A 21588-nucleotide genomic window follows, 5' to 3' on the forward strand; every position below is an offset into this window, starting at 1 on the left:
GTGCTGATGCAAGGATCAGCGGTTCATTAAAGGATAATCCGTGAGATAGTAGATTTACAAGTGTCACAAACACATGAGATTTGAGAACATGGTAAAACAGCAGTGGTGAAAGGATTGTCAAGTATACAGAGAATATCCCCATAAGTGGGCACTACCATTAGTTCTGCAAGAAAGCATTAGTTCTCAAAATTAATTTTGTGTGTGTAATTACTGCTCACAGCTGTTTAGAAAGTGGTATTATAGCAAGTTAGACTGAAATCAGTCAAAAGTTTTTATTGATTTTTTTCCATTTGAGATTATCTCACGGGCTTAGGCAGCAATATTTATATTCAAAAAATCCCTACATTTGTAAAAAAAACCCACAAACACTGTAAATACCTAGTTGTTCTTCAGTTATTCAGCTATCTTCACTTGCACACAATCTACATACATCCTTTCAGATTAACTCTCAGCTAATTCCTTCATCATTAAAGTCGGACAGTTATCTACAGGATTTGATATAGTCTTTATAGAAAGAGAAAATGGCAGAGACAGTTTTACTTTTCCTCCATGGACAGTCGGTAAAGGTTCTCGCCCAAGTACTCTAGCCTCTCTCTTTGCTCAAGATCCTGGTACATTCCCTTAGGAACCTTGCTCAGGCCGTACACCAGCCCATAGAGGCAGCCAGCAATAGATCCCGTCGCTGCACTTTCTCCTGCGGGTTCAAGCACAGATGCAAATTTCTCTTAGGGTCACCTTTAAGTACACAACTAAAGCCTGCAAAGCACAGGGGCAGAAGTACAAAGCCACTGATGGAAGGGACATGATGGCTGCGCTGCGTTAGTCCCAAAGGCTTGTAAGACCCCATGTCTCCTCCCATGCCTAGGAAGGTAACACCAAGCCCACATACAGCAATGCTTCCATGATGTGTGCTTCTGAGCTAGAGCTGGTCTCCATCTCCTTAGTCCCACGGTATCTTTTCCCACACGTTCATCTGATCACTTTTAGAATGTATGTGGGCTTTTAGGATTCACAGCATCCTTTCTCAGTGTTTGAAAGGAGCACCTCCTTTGATCTGTTTCAGAGTTTTCACCCACTCTTTGTACTTGGTACCCTTTAGTTCTAGTAGTGGAGGAGACTACATAAGGTTGCCAGAGACAGAGAGAGGTATGGCCAGCAGAGTGGACAAGATCATCCCTGACAGCACAGATTGACTGCTTATTTTGGCTGGGGAAAACCCACTGCAACCCAACAGCTCTTGCAAGCAGATAGCCATTATTAAGAAAAAGGGAGGGAAGAGTAACTGCAGCAGTCTCTGCCACATGGCAAACGCCATAGGATCATAGAATGGTTTGGTTGATTTTAAAGATTTTAAAGATCATCCAGTCTCAACCCATCAGTTCAGGCTGTCCAGGGCCCCATCCAACCTGGCCCTGAGCACCTACAGGGATGGGGCATCATAGCTTCTCTGGGCAGCTGTGCCAGCACCTCATCACCTTCAATGGTTGGTGACATTTATGCTCTAGATTGGAGAGTGTGCCTAACAATACAGCAAAGCACTACATATGATTTAAACCATCCAACCATGTTAAGCAGCAACAATGCGCATTGCTGTGCCTGCAGGTTCTTGCTGACAGTGAGAGACTGTCAGCTTCTACCATTGTGACAGGGCAAAGGTGGACACAGGTGTTTTTGTGCTGGGATCGTTGCCCACATCTGCTCTGGCCCAGCAGTATGCAGATGACAGTAAGAGAATTACTTTGTGAAAAGCCATTAAAATAATTTATTGCATGCCTCTATGATTTATTTGCCTGGCACTTGATTGGGCACTGTACCATTTTTCTCCCTTACTTGACTTCACTATATGCAGTTAAAATGTGGCTTTGCCAAAGGTGCTAGTATTTTGGCAGGGGTAGATGCCAACCCTTTATAAAGTTATAGTAGATTTACTTTTCATTCAACTCTGGCAAAACCATGGGACTCAGATGAAGTAACGTTTGACAATGACTATAAACAGCTTGCACGGCAGCTGCTGCTAAAAGAATTTTTGATGGTCTAGGGAGGCTGTGGAGTCTCCTCTTTGGAGATCTCCAGAAGCTGCCCGGCCATGTCCCTGGGCATCCTGCTCTGGGTGGCCCTGCTGGAGAGGGCTTGGAATAGATGGACCCAGAGATTCCTGCCCACCTCAGCCATCCCGTGGTTCTGTGATGGTGCAAAATCAGGGGATGTAGAAATAATCAGTGGCACAACAGAGTGGTCAATAGCAGCCATTTGTGAGTGGGAGGTCACGAAACACAATGGGGAAAGGAGGCTGGAAGCTGCGGCAGTGCCCTCACCTCCGTGGAACATGGAGCGGTTGCAGAGCTCTGTCCAGTCCCCGCCGCACCCCAGCAGGGCATCGTAGGCGATCATTGGGGCATCGTGGCCCCGTCTCCCGCCCCGACCTTCGGAACTCCATCTGCGGTATGTCTGCAAGACAGATGGAGGCATCAGGGTGCATCAGTGGAAAGGAGGATGTGCACTGCATCTTGCTTGCCTATCCTGTCCCTGTGTCCTAGGAGTCGCAAGAAGGCATTTGCTACTTGAGCTTTTCTTCACTTTTCACAGTGAGAAGATTGCTGGGCCCGTTAACGAGGGGAAGCATCCTGCCAACTACTGACAATTTTGAATTCAGTACATGGGTGTATTCAGTAAATGGGCATCTGCACTTTGTGCTGACGACTGACTGCAAAACGAATTCTTTCATATTCTATCATAGGATAATAGAATGGCCTGGGTTGAAAAGGACCACAATGATCATCAAGTTTTAACCCCCTGCTATGTGCAGTGTTGCCAACCATTAGACCAGGCTGCCCAGAGCCACATCCAGCCTGGCCTTGAATGCCTCCAGGGATCCACAACCTCCTTGGGCAACCTGTTCCAGTGTGTCACTGCCCTCTGTGTGAAAAACTTCCTCCTAGGCTCTGCTGCACTCCCTGTCTCCCTGCTGAGTGATCCCTACTGGAAGCAGCACATCTCTTCTAGGGACAGAGGCCACCATGCCCACAGCAAGGACAAGGCATTAGGAAGGATGCAGAGAAACTTGGCAGGCCAGGTACATGATGAGCCAAGAATGCTAAGAAGTAGATCAAGACAAATTCTTATTTCACACCCTAGAAGTCCTTATTCTTTAAAAATTAGGGTTAGAGACGGTTTATATCATCAGTCCTCCTTCTGCTTTTGGGAAATATTCTCAACTTCTCTTGCGACATGTATGCAAATGTTTCTATTTGCCAAGTTTTACGTGGAGGCTGAAGAAGCTCTGATTCGGTAATTTCTTTAGGGACTCAATTTCAGACTCCGTCAATGACTTTTTCATTCTGAGCCATTCTCTCACCTTCCATTGAGCAGCAATGAAAAATACTTGCAAGCAGAAGAAACATTTCTTCCCCAAGAGAAGAAAGAAGGGAAAAAAATTAAAAAGACCACAGTGAGGTTTGCAAAGACAGCTGAATTTTCTTTAGAGAAGTAAGTTGAAGAGAACTGCCCAAAATCTCCAAATGAACTCAAGACTCCGATTAGCTCATATTAAAATCATAATTTTCCCTTAACAGGAATTGGCAGCTGTAGTTCCTGGAGCTTTAGTTGCATCATGATAAGTTAGCTTCAGCTGTTTTCCTTTCACGTGGCTTCTATAATGTGTATGAAGGTAAGCACATATATCTACTCACTTCCACCTCCGCCAGTATATACTTAGTGATGGTTTATCTGCACGGACGTTAAACTGGGTAATCCAGCTTCACTTCGTTCTCTTTTTTTTCAGACTAGAGACAGCAGCTGCTTACTCTGCTCTCTGACACGAGCAAACTTTATAGCCTTATTCCTGCAGTTTCCATTCTGGCGGAGCAGCAAGGCCACAGGTGCAGCACTACCAATGCAAGTGCACTGACTGTGGAAGCGCTATTCTGGGCCAGCAAGCCAGCGTCTCAAGTTTCTCTCCATTTAGCCCACACTATCACTGATGTTCTGCGCACATCTGATGTCACCTCGCTTTGCTGGGAATTCCTTACTTGAGGGAGAGCGCTCCTTGGGATTGATCTGCTCCAAGACAGTTTCTCAAGCTTTTCAAAAGGGCAGAACATTGCACCCTGGTGCAGCTCTGTGATTTGGCGGCAGCCCATCTTCCCTGGGCAAGGGCAGGTGAGGACCAGCAGTGAGGATGAGTGCAGGTGTACCCATGCTGTCCCTCATGCTGAGAGAGAGAACTGGGCTCCTTACAAGCCCTAGAGGCAATTCCCACATCTCGTCCTTGCTACCAACCCCTGGTAGGTTGGTCATTACAGCCACCTCCTACCGACATCTGATCACCCAGCTCATACTTATACATTCAAGAAGAGGTAATTTGGATTTTTTTCCCCTACATTTCTAGTTATCTCCAAATTTGTACCTATCTGTCTATACAGAATGTGATCTTTGCTGTTTAGCAATCAAAGCTCACTTTTTTTCTAAAGGGAAATTGCCTTTGCAATATACTCAGATTGGTTCATGCCACATTTGAGCGCTTCTCTTTCACATCTACTCCGGCTGTGTCCTCAGAATGGGGCCTCTTCTCATGCCCATGAGACCTGCTGCCAGAAGGGCTACCAGCTATTTGCGGTTTATTCACTGCCTGCAGAAAGGCCATCTGCCCGCTACATCTCTAGACACAAAATGGTTGGGAGTGAAAACTAAAGCAGTCCTGGATAAAAGGCAGGCAAGACAGTTGTCTTCTTGCTTATTCTTTCCATGGCTATAATAAACATGCTCAGTTTGTGAGCAAAATGGAACTTCTGCCAGAATGTGATTGCTGTTTGTCGGTACAGTCCGAGGGTCAAGCAACATTTCCTTTCCTGTGCATCAAAATGAATAGCATAGTAGGTCAAATTAGTTGGGTTAGGCTCACGAAGATAAGTTTTGTTTCTGCTCTGGGAATTCATTCAGTTCCCTCTTGAAAATGATCATGGGGAAATACCGATCAGTTTAATCTCTCATAAAACCCCGCAAAGACTGCAGCAGAACTTGAAGGAACAAAAAACTAGTAACAAGTTTGTAGCGCTGAATCAATAAAATAAAAAGGGAAGATTTAGTATTTATATTTAAAGCATTTTTTTTCACTACCCAGAGTAAATCTGGCTTCCACTGGCACTTTTCACTGCAGAAACAAACATCTAAATATATACAAAGTGTCTTCTCAGAATAGAGCGGTGTTTTTATACTCTGGAAAAAGGGATTGATTTATGGGGAAGGGTGACAAGGACTACATACTTAGTTCTTAGCTGCTAAGTGGAGAACATTGAGAGGTGCCAGCAAGTATCAGAGTTGTAAACACCAGGGAAGAGGAGTCATTATTTATCTTGAGTTAAGAAGTTATAACCTGTATTAATAAGGCAAAAGAAAGATCACAGATACTGTAAAACAGTACCACATAAAACATGGTAAAAAAACCTCTTGAGACATTAAAACTAGCGCTGGGGCACTGCAGGTATTTGCAGGTCAGTGCTTAGGAGGGCTGTCTTCTGTTCAAAGGACCTTAGAAACGTTAACCCAGCTCCATTAGGAGGCATTTCTGTGGGACTTGGGCACAGCTCCATTAGGATTCAAGGAGAGCCTCCAGCCTCTCCTTAGCTGTCTTTTCTACCTCAAATAGCTGTGGCTGACAGGGATTCATTTACAAGCTTTATACCCGTGCTGAGCATCACCACATCTGACATTAGGACTTCCTCTCCCATTGTAGAAACCTTTAGCACCTCAGGACTGACGGCAGCTGCTTTTTCCACTAACAAGTACCCACACCAAGGATGGGAGTTCTTTACAGTTTCTTAAAATTTTAGAAGAAAGTAAAGACTTTCTCTCTGCACTGGAAACATTTGTAAAGTATTGGTGTGTCCCACCAACAGCAAAAGCCTTTCTGGGCGCTATCTGAAGTCATGGTTACCTTTTCTCTCTCCTCCGCATCGTAGTTGTCTGGAAAGACGGCTTTGTTCTGGTTCTCCTCATTGATTTCTCTCTCCTCCAAGTAAAACTGCCACTTGGCTTCAAAGTAAAACCAGTGCTCCTGGTATTCTGAACGCAAAAGAAATTAACGATGTAGTATTTCATCTTGGCAACATTTTCATTTCTACTTCAATAGCTTCTCAAGAAAACGATTGTATTGACTCATCTGAAAACCTGGGTGTTTTACGGGAACATACGTTAAACAGGCAGATACACTAAGTATGCATTTTAATATGAGGTGGAACATCCAACTGGAAACTGCAGATGTTAAAAGGAAGAAAGTATTTTCAGAATCTCGTGCTATTTTTACGACATATTAAAATGACATTAAGAGGCATCAAGGCGAGATTTCGAGAACTTAGAAACAGTCTAAGAAAAAGGTAAAAGTCAATGAATTAGAGAGAAAATGTCAGTTCTGTGCCAATTTTTGTACTGTTTAGCTGTGATTAAAGAATATCTAAAAATACTTACATGCCTGAAGTACAAATAGTTCCCACCTCAGTTTTTTATTCGTACATTTTCTCCAGAATTTCTGTTCATGACTGATCTTTCAGGAAAGGGTAGATGAGAAAGACCAAAATTTCCGTTTGGGTATATTAAAATCCTTATTAAATGTAGTAAAAAAGAATAAACAACACACATGTCTTTGCCCATACAAATGAGCCAGTTGTAATAACCATAGGCCTTTCTCCTTTTTAATGTAACTTTGAGAAGAATATTGCTAACAACTTTTAACTTTGTGCATGTGAATAGTCTTACTAAAGTCAGTGTGTTTTCACGGCAACAATCGACCTTTCATAAAGGCTTGAAAAGGTGCAGAAGTCACACTGAATACGTATACAGAATTTATGCCTGCAGAATTTATGCCTGAGTGAAAAGACAGATGAGAGTCAGGAATTAAAAATCAGTGAGATATACATGGCTGCTAAGTGTGCCAAGGCAAACTGGGGATTCAGTGTGGGACTACTTGTGTATAGCTTAAAATATGATCAATTCTTGCTGCTTTCTCCCTGATTCTGCCCTTTTTGGTCACTCCGTGCTGTAAGTAACTGAGGAGCATACACACAATTGAACCAGTTTTCTGAAGGATGTAACCTACAAAGAAAGGCTGTGAGTTGGGGCTGTTCAGCTTGCAGAAGAGAAACCTCCAGGGAGACCTTATTTTGGCCTTTCCATATTTAAAAAGGGCCTAATAAAGATAGAGACCTTTTACACGGACACCTAGTGACAGGACAAGGGATAATAGTTTTAAAACAGAATTTAAACTGATTTTGGATAGACATGAGGAAAAAAATTCTTCAATGTGACAGCAATGAGGCGCTGGCACAGCTGCCCAGAGAAGCTGTGGTGCCCCATCCCTGTAGGCGCTCAAGGCCAGGTTGGATGGGGCCCTGGGCAGCCTGAGCTGGTGGGGGGCAGCCCTGCCCATGGCAGGGGTTGGGGCTGGTTGGGCTATGAGGTCCCTTCCAACCCAAACCATTGTGTGATTCTATGATTTTTCTTCTTTTCCTAAAAGGCTGCACAGGTTTTTCTCTTAGCCAATTCAGATCTTTAAAGCAGTTAAACGTCATATAAACAAAACCATGCTGCCTTGTATCCAATACCTCCAAGAGGTGGTAGATCAGCAGCCACATGGCCCCATATATGTGGGAATGTACATCTGCCCTTCTTCTGTGCCTGTTTTGCCTGATTACAAGGAAGCTAGCTGTCAGAATTCTAATAAATGAGCCATTCAGAAGAATGAAAAAGCACACAGCCATTAGGCCAGAGTGTATTTCAAGGGAAAAAATACAACCCATGAAGATTAAACTTATTAGTTGAAGAAAACTACCAAAGCCCATCCCACTAGTTGGTTCCAAAATTGCTTTTAAATATACAAATGAGTTTGACAGGTTGTGTTGTATTTTAAAGCATATTTTCCACTGTCCTTTTTCCCCCATGTACATAAAGCATCAAAATGTCATGGATGACTATTTTCTGTATAGTATCTCAATAAGCAAGGAAGAGTGATTATTCAGTGCATGGGCTCAGATGCAAAGCGGGAAAGGAGAGGCAGGAGATTTTGGTTGCATGGACAGCCTGTAGCACAGTCAGGTACCCCATCCACCAGCCACAATGAGGCTCTGGCCCATTTCTTGAGCCCAGATGAAGGCTACAGTCAGGGATCCATGGGCTGTCTGAAGAGTAAATGTAACTGAGTAACAGAGAGGGGTGTTGAATCTAACCCTCCATGTCTGAACATCATGTTTGTTATCCAAGGAGGGTAAAGCAGCCAAGAAGTGTTTCCTAAATCAGGAGGACTCTGTTTGGCAGGACGTCTTTGCAGTGCATCTCACCAGGCAAGGAGCTTATCTTTAATGCAGAAGAATCTTGCTACCAAAATAGGACAAAGCTCAACAATACGGACATTGCCCGCACAGCATGCCTCAGGAGTCCAACACACATACCTCCATGCAGAGGGGTCCTGCTCTGGTGGAGTGACAGGAACCTGCTGGAAAGTCATTCAAAGAGGATCTCACTCACACTAATCCTGCACCTGCTCCTCATAGGTCTGGTCTAAAAAAATCTTAGTGTGCAATGAGACGCGGGTGAAAACACAGTGTTTTTCAGGCAGGCTCCCTGCTTCTTTCAGGTTTTAAAGCAGCAGCCTTCTTTCCCAGATAAATCTTCATTTCTGAGTGTACTTGAGTAATTTTTTCCATAGAATTCAGTCTTTCTCAACAGTTGTCCCTTGAGATTAACAGGATAATCTCTTTCCTCAGTGTTTTAAGGCAATTATACTCATCCATCCACAGCAGGTCTCACTGTTGCAAATGCATCACTCCCCGGTAAGAAGGAACTAAAGTACATCTGTCCTGAAGACCACATACATCAGTGATGAAACAGTATCAAGTTTGACAGCTGTGGTCCGCTCACTTATTTTAAAACAAAGATACGAGGCGTTGTGTTTTAAATATTTGTTCAGAACAGCTACGGGTCAAATCTGCATCTGTGGTCAAAAGCTATCTGTCAAGAGGTGCCTGCAAGTGAACTTCTCCTAGCAAAATGAGTAAAAAGGCAGTGGATTTTCTTATGGAAGATACTGGACTATGTTAATGGATGGAAAGAGCTGAGTAATTTATATTTCAGCGATATGCTTGCCTAACAACCTGCTAATTAATAAGTCTTCCTTCTTTCCCTCTCAGCAATCTTTGAATATTTCCTAAAGATAAAATTGTACAGAGTGGTCTTATCACTGCTATTTTCTTTGCATTTTTTTGTCATCAATATACTGGACACCTAACAGATAGTACGAGAGGAAGGCACCACCTGCAAAGAGCTTATAGTCCAAGTGGACTCTGCAAGAGGACAGTCTGAAGGGTTGCAAGGTGAGGGGAGAGCAGCAAGAATGGTGAAACTGGGCGTTTCTTTGGAATCTTGCTAGCTGAACACACCTTTAAGAAAATAACTCTTGGTTCAGACATTACCTGCCATGTGACGAATGGTCTTCTTGCAGTATTCCTCTGCCATCGGCACAACTTTCATCATTTCTCTTCCCCACTGCACCAGGGGCTTCCCTTGTATTGCATATGCCACAAAGAGAGCTGTGCACAGGGAGCCTAGAAAGCCTAGAAATAATAGATAAATATAATTACTACCACGTGATCTGTACTTGCGCTGTTCTTGTCATGTCCCTGGTAAAATCACTAGGATGCCTCGTCTTTTGGGTAGATTAACAAATGCACATAACCTACCGCTGTCTGTTTTCTGGCTGGCTCTTGGCATATGGAGATATGCTAATATCAGCTAACACGTGGTTCCCAGTGGTTTATGACTTACTTTGTACAGAAGGGAGATTCTGTTGTCAGTGGTGTAACTTGACAGAAATTGAGGTATGGCTCGAAAATAAACATCATCCTCTAAAGAGGGTGGTGACACGCTGGAACAGGTTGCCCAAGGAGGTTGTGGATGCCCTGTCCCTGGATGCATTCAAGGCCAGGCTGGATGTGGCTCTGGGCAGCCTGATGTAGTGGTTGGTGGCCCTGCCCATGGCAGGGGGGTTGAAACTACATGATCTTTGAGATCCTTTTCAACCCAGATCATTCTTTGATTCTATGATTATGATGATTTGATACAGAAGATCTTCTAATTGAAGTCGCATGGAATAAAGGACTTGCGCAAAAGTATTCACTTAAAAGCTATGTCATTTTGCATATGGAGTCATTCAGCTCAGTGGATCTCACACTATTTCTGGCTTATTTTACTCTAGATGGACAAGTCCATTTTATCTAGTTAGATCCATTATTTTCTTTTTTTCAGTTGTCTGAGTAAGACATTGTCCACATACCCTTGTAAGTACAGGCATCCCCTTTGGATACAAATATATTTGAAGAGAACTTTCTATTAATGGGCACTTAAATCCTCTATGATGTCAGAAACAGACAAGCTTGTTTCTCATATTTGCTTGTGATCTTGGCATTTTGTCAAATGCAAAAAAGCCAATCCAGGGCAAAAGAAGGTTAACAAAACAACTCTATCATTCAGACAAGCATTGGGTGAGCAGAGTATTGTTGCTTCACAGTGTGCTTCACTGAGTGCATAATTCAGAAAGCATTTTTTCATGCACAGAGGTAATAATGAAATTGGTGTGTTCTTCTGAAGGCAAACATAAATTATTTTAGGAGGTTACAACTCCAGAGCAGATGATTACTGCTTCTCTCTACGATAAAACCTTCAATACCAGGTCAGGCCAAAGTCACATCTAATAGATGTTTTCAGAATCTGAAACAAAACAAAACAAAATAGGCAGAGACAGCAAAAATGGTCTCACTTGGACAGACAGCATCTATCCAAGCTTCCACAAAGATCCTTAAAAGTGTCACACTCAACATGAGGTGGCTGCAGAGGGTTTTGTGGGCAAAGCCAGGGACCAAGATGGGGAGTCAGTCCTGTATCCGTCCTAACTGACATCTCAGTTGGGTTTTTCCAGTCTCTGACTGGAGATTCACAGCTCAACCTTCCTCGATACCTTTTAGGATGTTAGTGATGTTTGTCATGCCCTTTCCACCCCTCTTCTCACTGTCCCCTCTCTCCCCCCCTCTCCCCCCCATGCCACTTGTCTCCTTTTCAGCAGGAAAATCCTTCTGGACTTAATTTCTCCTCACGCAGAAGGCATTTGATACTCCTCGCTGCCATTTCCTGGCTCAAGTTAAGTCCTTTTTTGAAGTGGGATACCCAGACCTACAACCAGGCTTGTTGCTAATGAGCCATAGATGTTGCATGTTTCCTCAAAAATATTCTCTACTTTGCTTTCAATACTTTTCCTTTAATTTTATGCCATCCTGATGGCTTTTCTGACTGCTTCAGAGCACTGAGCATGTTGAACTCGTCACTTTTCATTATAATTTTATTTATTGCTCTTTAAAGCAGACTGAATGAATACGTGCTTAAGCAGCATGAAACTATCAGATTGACAGTCCTGGATATTCAGAGCAACATTAAATCTAATTATTTATGTTTTGTTTAGATAATAATTCAGACTGTGTCCTAAATGTATGGAATTAGAACTTTTTTGGCTTTCTACCCTTACCTGCAGCAATCGGATGTGACAAGACCTGTCAACAGAAAAATGTTGTTATCCTCTGAACCATAAGCTCACCCTGTAACAGTGAGTCATCTAGATGTACACAGATCCTGAGATTTGATCAGGGCAAGTGGCATGAATGTGCTTTGGATGAGACAGGGTGTGTTTAGTCATTGGGATTTTAGGAAGGAGCACTCCTATGCTTGAGACTGCTGTTTGTACAATACACAAGCCCGTATATAAGCTTGTATGCATACATATACATATGCAGCCTGAGCAAAACTCAAACCTAGGCCTTGGAGTCTGCAAACCAAAAGCTGCTCAACCAGGTGGCTTCACAGGAGCTGTGTTAGTTCTCTCAGAAGTTAAAAGCAGCTGTGGGCACTTCATAGAAAAAATACATCTGCAGATATTACCTGTAGGGTGGTTGTGAGTCATTCGTCCACACTCAATGCTCACTTCAATAAGTGACTCCAGCCTCTCTGGCTTCCAGTAACGCATCCCTAAGCACATTGCTTTTGTAGATGCTCCAAAGCCAGAACCTAAAGCAAAACAACAATGCTAAGCACTTAAAAAGAGATTGTTGATGCATAAATTTGTTGATTCAATCAGAAACAAGTGCATTCTATTATTTCAGCACCTCTGTAGGAGCTCTCCAGGAAGCAGGAAAACAGCATGCAAGCAGAGTTACGTATTTTGAAAGGAACAAATTTGAATGTTTTGAAAGTTTCATGCATGTAATTTTGCCAATTTATTCTAATGCTAGTCGATTCCAGTATATTCTGCCAGTATATTCCAGTATTTTTAGTGCTACAAAGAGCATAGCAGGTATCAAAGAGCAGCATGCTCTCCTGTTACCAGTGTTTGATTCCCACTCTCATGTCACTTTTACTGATCCTTGGCTGACACCTCTCTTTTCTTGCTCCAGATGCCAGCAGTGGAAACAGCACTCTGCCAAACAGGTACACTTTTAGTATGCCCTTATTTTAGTAGTTATCATGCTGAGAGTACATTACTAAAACTCTTTATATGACTGTCACAGCTAATCTTACAGTGTTATTATGTGGATCCTTCTGGAGAGCCCCAGAGGTAGCTCACAAAATAGCTTCTATTTCTTGATAAAATAATGTGTCTCAAAAACAGAGTACAGAGCCAAATCCTTAAAAGTTAGAATTCAGAACTGAGGTTTCCTGTGCAAACTGGTGTCAGTGATTTTGCACGTACTCATCATGCTGCTGCCTGAATTTACTGAGCTTTTTGTTGGGCATTTCTGCCTCATGCAGTGCAGAGATTATGTGTTGATAATCCGGTCTTTCTTTCAATCCTCAGTACTGAGTATATGATTCCAGGTGTTCATCTTTTAAACAGTTTACTGAATGCAGAGCTAAATTTACTGATTATTTTCTCTCCAGTACTTATCACAGCACTATCAGGATCCCACTGAAGTTTTAATGAGCTTATCTTCACAAGATACCAGTGAGGTGATTATCTCCTCTTCACAGCTGGTGAGCCGGTGCCCAAAAAAGAATTTTCTCATTGCAGGCACTCATTTCAGGATGGATAGAGTTCGATTTTTCAAAGTACTTAGCATGTTTTCAGCACTGCCTTCACTCACTCACACTTCCCAGAACCTTGGGTATTGGTGAGAGCAATTAGCGTTTCCCTACTTGGCCCCTGGTAGATAAGGAGAAATATTTATGCCACCTAATTTTAGCATGTGTGGGACCTACATTAGAAGCACATTCTTCCTGTCTTTCCCAGACAGGCAGCAAGGAAACACATTGTCTCTGTTAGCAAGTATAATGGCACAAGAGGAGCAATCCACGGGGCACAGTGAAACAGCAGATGCCAAGGAGCCAAGGCCAGTAGTAGAGAACCGCTTTCCTTTCATTCTCAACCCAAAGGACTGCTGCTTGTGTGCTCTAAGATCATGAGCGTCATCAAAGTGTGAGTGATAGTAGAGGGAGCATAAAGTTACCTGCCCAATCCAAACTAAAACATTAACTCAAGACACCCATTAGCATCTCCAGATGTAACACAGACCAACTAGGATCTGAATAATTCTCTAGAGTGGGCTTGCTTTCTTCCCAGGCAGCAACTCTCCTGAGCGGGCACCCAGGTGAAGTAATCTGACAAGGTTAGATCCACTCTGACATTGGGCAACAGAGAGTAAGAATAACAATTACGATAAAAATGACAATAAGAGTGAAAGAAAATTGTAACAGCGTAGTCCCTTTGTACTAACTAAACTGCTGACAATTTGGTTCCCTGGTTCAGGAGTCAGCTGCTGCTTCATTTCCCTGCTTAGAGCCCTTGAAGAATTTTCTCTGAGTGAATTTGCCAAGCTATTTTTTGAACGCATAGGAATGTCATCACCTGCACGTTCCCATTGAAAAGAGTTGCACAACTTAATTAGTTGCTACATTTAAGTTCTCCCTTTTACTTGGTTGGAATTCATGACTGGTTGGTTTCATCTGAAATGCCTAGTTTTGTTGTGGAGGAGACAGTGAGTTTTCTCTACCCATATTAATGTTCTCCATCCGATTTATAATTTTACTGATCTACCTTAGACGTTAGTAGCTACGAAAGCTGTTGAATGCATTGGAAATCCAAACAGACTTCATGCATCAGACATCTTCAGACATCTCCTTTGACCTCTGGTTTCTTGACTATTTCATGGGCTTTCTAACAGATTTATGAGAAGTAACTTTTTCTCTACAATTCTCTCTCCGCAGGAGCTTACTGTATCATCTTCATTCATGCAGTGCATTATTCTTTGTTAGGATGGAAGACCTCAGTGGGTTTTTCCTCACTCTACATATGTAGAATAATGAAGATCAGATTAATGGCTACTAAGCTCTGAAGAGGACATATCCTTTGTGACTATGGTTTGTTCTTCATGAAAACTCAGAACTCAACTCCTTTTCCTTTAAGTCCATCTGCAGCTTATCCTTCTCTTCATTTTTGGTCTCCAACTTTCTGCATTTATCTTAAACTCTTTCCTTATCAGTCCTTATCAATGCCATAATGTGGGTATAAGCTCTTAAAACAGAAGCTGTTGGACAGACTCGGGCAGTTCTCTTGATGGCCATAGGAATTCCATCACCCTGTAACATAATTTGAGTAATTTGCTCTTCAGTGAGCATGCCAATGAATGTGGCTGTAGGTGGGAAAGAGACACATAGGGCAGTTTGATGTAAGAGGTTGCTGTACTGACTATACACACACAAAGCTGAGCAGAAGACCTTTACATGAGCAGTTTGAAATTATCTAAGCTCCAGTTTTACTGTTCCATGAAGGCTAGCATATGAACTTTGAAAGAAGTCGGATGACATAAAATGAACACCAGAAAAGATCATTTTGGTACCAGATCATTCAAGATATCACCTGACATTGAGCAACATAGATTTTTCTTGCCTCAAGTGGAAGTTTGTTTGAATTAAAAGTGAAAGTAAATAATCTATGAGATTCTGAACATCTCAGAGTGATATTTGTGGTACCAGATGGAGACAGTGCATTATAGATGCTGGATCTGAAGGAATTCATTTTAGACAATTCTAGCCCAGAGCATCCTAAGAGCAAATCTTCAGCCATGGAAAGCTGGGGAGGAAGAAGGCTGAAAAGCAAAACAGCAGCAGGCCGGGGAACAGCTGTGTCCTGCTGCTGGAGGTGTCAAGAGCTGCTCAGGGCCAGCAGCAGCTCCCACTGTTATTTTGACTGAGTTTTACTCACTGTCAGTTAGAAAGCACAGGACGACCGCCCAAGGGGCACTGTCTCAGATCCTGCCCAGCGTATGGCTGCTGGGCAGAGTAAAGCAGAGGGGAGCCTTCCCGACCCAGCGGCTATGGTAGTGACAGGGGCTCAGTGAAACCCTTGTTGAGTCAAATAAAACTGCCTGCAGAGATCCAGAAATAGCTGAGGCATGGTGCCACTGTGTTTTTGTCACAGTGTTGCATCAACATACAATGCTGTTGAGCAGTGTCTGTACATACCACGGCAGTACTGCATCACACTGACACAGTGCAACACCTGTGTGGGCAGCCATGGCTGCTGCCATGATTAATGGCACTGCTCAGGTCTACGAGTGTACACAGCTGCATGTGTGCTAAATAGCTGCAAGAAGAAATTCTATTCATCATAAAATGAAATGACTGCAAAGAGAAAGTAAGGGTCTTGGGAAGGGAAACGGTGCTGGGAATATTTGGGATTATCAGTTAAACAGCTGTAGTTCCTGGCATTGCATCCTCCTGAAGAAAAGTAACGTATGACTGAAAAGACTTGCATCTACAAACATTTAAATGATTAAAAAAAAAAAAAAAAAAAAAGCAGAAAATATTTCTTAAAATAACCATTAAACTCAAGGACAAAGACCTGGACCCAGAGGCACGGAGCCAAGGACAGAGACTCTTTAAATAGATGCTAAATGGGGTAGGGTGCATTTACGAGAGGACACAGTGCCCTAGAGCAGGAATTCCTGGCAGACCTCTTGCCATCCCCAGGCAAACATGGAAATATTTCAGAAGTAGTAACTTTTGACGTCAGGGAGAAAAACAAAGCAATATCCCCATAGCCCCAGATCTTGAAGGCCGGTGTTACCCAAGCCAGCGGCTATGAATATAAAGCGGTACGTTACCCTTTTCATTGAATGGAGTGTGCCATGCCAGAAGGTAATTATCTGGCTTCAGCTCCCGGCAGCCCTCGATGGTTGCAGGGTCTGGCCGCCTCCCTGAGAGCTTGTCCACAGCATCCACGTAGCGCTTCACTAGCTCCCGGTACAGGTCCTCCAAACACCAGTAATCTGCTCAGAAGAGGAGCAAAGGCCGTCACATGAATGCAGAATAATGAGAGGGCACTGAAAACAAACATAGAAGGCTAGTGATGCAATTAATATATGTTCCAGTTTCTGTTTCCAGTACACAGAGGCATGGTGTCGGTGCTACTATGAATGATTTTGCAAACCATGAGAGCAGGCTGGAGAGAAAACACTCCTGTCTCTCTGTTCTTAACTTTTCCCACTTTTCTTTTCACTTTTAATTCCTAGAACTGAACAGACTGAGGGGTTCTTCTCCCTGCAGCAGCTGCTGGGGGGCTTTCTCTTGCCTTGGGTGTGCAGTGCTGCCCAGGCCTCGCTGCGTGCACCCACTGCCTTGGTGCCAGCTGCTCCCACCTCGGCCCACGTCCATGCTCATCTACAGCCTTAAAGCCTTGCCCAAGGAATCTCTGCTGCACTGAACCTACAGTGTTTCTACAACTGCTGCTTTGTGCTGCTGATGCCCTGGTTTGCACTGAGGTGGAGCCTTCACTGAATCTTACAAGTTCATAGCCAGTGGGAACAGAGGAGGCTGCCAGTCAGCTCTAAGTTTTCTGTGTACTCAATGAGTGCTCTGAAATGTGGTTTGACTATGGATCAAACGATCCCCCAAATCAAACTGCCCTGTCCCTGGAGGTGTTCAAGGCCAGATTGAATGGGGCCCTGGGCAGCCTGGTCTAGTGTTAAATGTGGAGGTTGGTGGCCCTGCCTGTGGTGGGGGGGTTGGAGATTCATGATCCTTGAGGTCCCTTCCAACCCAGGCCATTCTGTGATTCTGTGATTCTGTGAAACAGCACCAGGGGAAGTTTTAAACATGTTTTCATTTCATCGAATATTGGTGATTTCTTGAAATCTACAGGAGCATTTAAATTTGGGAATAAATTTTGAACCCCACCAGCCACAGATTCTCTAAAGTGACATTTTTGCGGGCAGACAAATAAAAAAGATGCAGAGCAAAATGAAATTTCCCTTCCTTTTATAAGAAAAAAGCCCTATCAATTACACTGGCCATCTCACATACAGTCCTGGAGGAGCAGGATGCTTTCAAACTGCCAACTATTTCCAGATTTAGGAATCAGATGTCAGTTTATGAGGATGTGAGCCAAGAGCAGGATTTACCACCCAGCACCTCCTGCAGGAGCCCTGACCCCAGAGCCAGGGTTCTGAGCCTACCATGCGGCCTCAGCGGGCCGATGGAACAGGCTCTTTCTTTAAGTGGGAACACTCCATGGCTTTAAACTAAAAGGGGAGATTTACGTTAGATGTTGGGCGAAAATGCTTTATTCAGAGAGCAGCAAAGCGCTGGCACAGCTGCCCAGAGAAGCCGTGGGTGCCCCATCACCAGAGGCATTCGAGGCCAGGTTGGATGGGGCCTTCTGCTCCCACAGGGGGTGAGCCTGGCCACCCCAGCAGATTGCTGTGTCCTCTCTGCAAGGAGAAGATGTCTGCAGGAGGGGCAGCCCTGCCTCCCTTCTGGGAAGCAGAGGAAAGGACTTGATTTCCCCCATTTATGAATGTTGTCTGAAAGGAAGATTTCTGACTAAAATTCCCTTCTCCTGCTTTTTGTTTTCTCACCAGCCTATAGCAGCATCTTTTTAAAGCCCGTCTGATCAGGGACAAAGAAATAAGAGCATGAGATAAGCATAGGTGATGAAAATTAGTGAGACCTTTCTTTCTTCAAAGAGGGCAGTGCTCCTGCAACATGCAAGATTTATTACTATACTCATAGTCCAACCGGCTCGACTGCTCAGAAGTTATGGTTTTTGGACAGTTCAACGAGCAGGAAACATATGATATGTATTTAATCATAGCCTATATTCAGAAATATGTTAGTCATCTTTGTTCTTGATTGGCTGACATCTTGCCCTTATCTTTAGTGTATTAGCTACCCCTTAAACCATTGGCCTGCTAACAGCCAGGCATGAAGTGTCCGCCACACTCTTCAACTGATCTCTGCACGCTAAATTTAGAGCACATTAGAAGCAAGCAGAGATAAAGCAACGAAGCAGACGCACATTCATTGACTATAACAATACTCAGCTTCACTGCTGGGTTCTGCTGCTAGTAGTTATCCAGTGCTGCACGTGTTAAAGGGAAATCGGTTTTAAAAATTTGTTTCATTTGGAGGAGACAAAATGTTGCTGAAAGGCGGCTGTCTTGTGAAGAATTTCTGGTGACAACCCAGATGGTCTCAGAAAGCCTTAGTTCATTGGATAGGGTGTTGATAAAAATATCGCTTACTCTGACAAACAGTACTACCTTATAAAAAAAAAAAGTTTCCTCTCAAACTGCTGTGCTTTTAGAAGACATATTAATGACTTTCACCATTGGGATATATTTTATTATCATCATATTTTAGAATATTGTTTGGATTAAAGGTGCAGAGCTCTCTCTACAAAGCAGCTTGCTCCTCTGCTGCCATTGCATTTTAGCCAGGATTAGATATCAAGGGTACTTCACCCCCGCCTGGAGCATGAAGCACAAACATGTTAGAAATGCACTCATGAAAGCTCTGATCTTTTATGGAAGAATTTCAGACAGGTTTCTTTCTAGTGGCTGTACCAATCCCTGGTGTATGTAGCATACAGATCATCTACTTAACTACTCTACCAGTTGTTTTGTTGCTCTTGACTTGCAGCATTTCAAGTCGTTAAGCTTTAGCCAGCTTTATAAAATGAGGGGAAGCACAGAGAGAGCCCCTCCACACGAAAGAAATCACAGCTCCTCAGCTGGAGCGGTGGCCACAGGACCATGCTCATGGAAGAGATGAACTAAACATCATCATTCACATCAACAGCATTTCTGACACACTTTTTTCCAACTCGGGCTTATTGTAAGAAAAAGCAGCAATTCTACAGCTTTGTTTCTTTCCAGACTGCACTTCCAAATCCAGCTTACCTACCTGTGATGACAGCCTCTGCTGTAGCCATGTGCATGAGCGTGTTGTCACTTACTGGCCATTTGTCTGGGGAGAGCACCAGGTTCTCCAGCCCTCCGATTTCTTTCAGCTCCTGTTGGATTTTTGCACCTAAAGCATTGTCCTGTCGGGAGAAATTTCTGTAACCAAGAGCATCCCCTACCCCAGCCAGTACAAGCGCAGCCTTAAATTTATCCATCCTCGAGACACTTCTGCCTCTCCCAGCCACTGGATCTGGATCTTTCTTTGTTCCTTTGCCTTCAGCTCAGCTCCTCTGACACTTTATATCAGCCATTGTGTCACCCCACGAGTGCTCTCTATAAGGCAAGAGCTTCCTTTTCTGGCTCTGCAGATGCCATCCCCTGACTGGGACCCAATGAAGAGGAAATATTTCATAAGCTGGGGACTTTGCAGAGGCTTTGTTCAATGGAACTGCAGGAACGCGTCCACAGAGCGAAGTGCAAAAACATCGTTTCTCCCACACTGCACAAAGCAAGCCAGGAAATTCTGAGCCCTACCCAGTGCAAGTAATTCTACACCCAGAAAAACAGATGGCTTCACAAGGGTGTTTATTTATTTAATAACTTGCAAATTAATACGTTTTCCTGCACTTTTCTGATAGGCTGCAGTCAGTCTCACTTTCAGGGACTGATGGAGAAGCTGAAAGCCTGCAATAAAAGAGGTGCCCATTAATCAGGAATCACAAGAATGATGGCTTACGTGACAAGAAAGCCCATCTGAAGTAACATGCACACTTCTAATTATGCTGCATAGCAATATTTTGTCAGCAACTTTCTTGCTGTTCCACCAGGAGTGTTTAGTTAATTCACTGCACCCCTGGACAAGCACTGAGCAAAACGCCAGCTTCAGTCCCAAGTGCTGCTGCCTGGCGAAGAATGACTTTTTCCTAAGGCAGAGCTTACATGCAGCCCACATTTGCACTCGTAAAGGAAACTATTTTAAAAGACGTATTTAAATGGCATCCTGCGAATCTCAGAAAGTTCATATATGGAGAAATCACACTTTGTAAGAACTGAGTTTTCTTAATGCCATCCTTCCAAAGTTGATGCTTGGAAAATCAAGCACTTCATTCTGTTGTTGTAGTTTTTTTCTGTGCTGCTGCCAGGCAGTATAAGAAAGGGCTCTGCAGTTTTGCAGCCTTCTGAACATATAGTGCCCACAAATCCATCTACATAGGCTCAGCATCTTCCTTCAAGGGTCTATAGAGACCAACCTAAATTGTGGTTCCAAGGTTCATGCTGACCGACAGAATCACAAATTACTAGCACTTTACAGATTGAAATACAAGCAGTTGTGCAGAAAGCGTTGACTTGAATGCAATTGGCTTTACTGCAGTAAAGTCAATTTTTTGATAGAGGATATCTGAGAGTTTTGTTTTCCTTTGATCTTTTATGAGAAGCAATCCTGATTGCTCCTCAGATGGAAAAGGGCAGTGTGCAGAGGATGCATCCTGCTACCTGCCAGAATGATAAGCAGTTAATCACAGACAGGATATTTGACATGAGTACGAATACTACTGTACTTCACACAAGAAACCTTAACATAGCTTCCAAGCACTTGGATGGAAAATAAACTTTGCCATCCTCGCTCTACATTCTAAGAAATAAGCAAAACCGGAGGAAGCAGCAACTTGTGTTTTAAAGATTAGGACACAGGTAACAGAAGTGCTGAGCTTTAAGGACATTACGAGTGTGTTTCTTTGGTAGGAAAGAACAATTCTGAACGGAAAAAGCACAGAGCAAACGGCAGTTATGCCTTATGTCCCAGAGGAACCGCATAGGGCTGAGGGCCATGAGCTGTGCAACATGGCCGGGCAGTCAGTTCCAGAGATGGCCAGCCACGGGCAACCGTTTGCATGTGATGCTCAGGGACATGATTTAGCAGAGGGTTGTTAGAGTTAGGGTGGTATGGTTAAGCTTGTGGTTGGACTCCATGATCTTTAAGGTCTTTTCCAACCTGAGAATTGATTCTATGATTCTATGGTGGTCTGAAAGAGAGCACTCAAATGGAAAATTCAGGCGAACACATCTTACAAAAAACCACTGGAGGCATAGTAGCTGCCAGTCTGACATCTCAGTTACAGGTCCCTGTAGCCTGCTGTGGCACGCCTTTGGCACTCCTACAGAATATTGTCACAGAATCACAGAATCACAGAATTGTAGGGGTTGGAAGGGACCTCCAGAGATCATCGAGTCCAACCCCCCTGCCAAAGCAGGTTCCCTACACCAGGTCGCACAGGTAGGCATCCAGGCAGGTCTTGAACATCTCCAGAGAAGGAGACTCCAC

At 43.5% G+C, this 21588-nt stretch overlaps 1 protein-coding gene across 1 annotated transcript; it reads right to left on the reverse strand.

Moving 5' to 3' along the window:
* Window positions 1–536: 536 nt before the first annotated feature.
* ADPRHL1 (ADP-ribosylhydrolase like 1) lies at window positions 537–19480 on the reverse strand (the record flags this gene model as incomplete). Its single annotated transcript, XM_079549090.1, has 7 exons — window positions 537–694; window positions 2316–2448; window positions 5933–6060; window positions 9459–9599; window positions 11971–12096; window positions 16188–16352; window positions 19267–19480. 7 exons carry the CDS (start codon window positions 19478–19480, stop codon window positions 537–539), a joined length of 1065 nt encoding a protein of 354 aa, XP_079405216.1.
* Window positions 19481–21588: the final 2108 nt, after the last annotated feature.

This window comes from Tetrao urogallus (assembly GCF_951394365.1).
Source record: "Tetrao urogallus genome assembly, chromosome: 1".
In the NCBI taxonomy this organism is placed as follows: Eukaryota; Metazoa; Chordata; class Aves; order Galliformes; family Phasianidae; genus Tetrao; species Tetrao urogallus.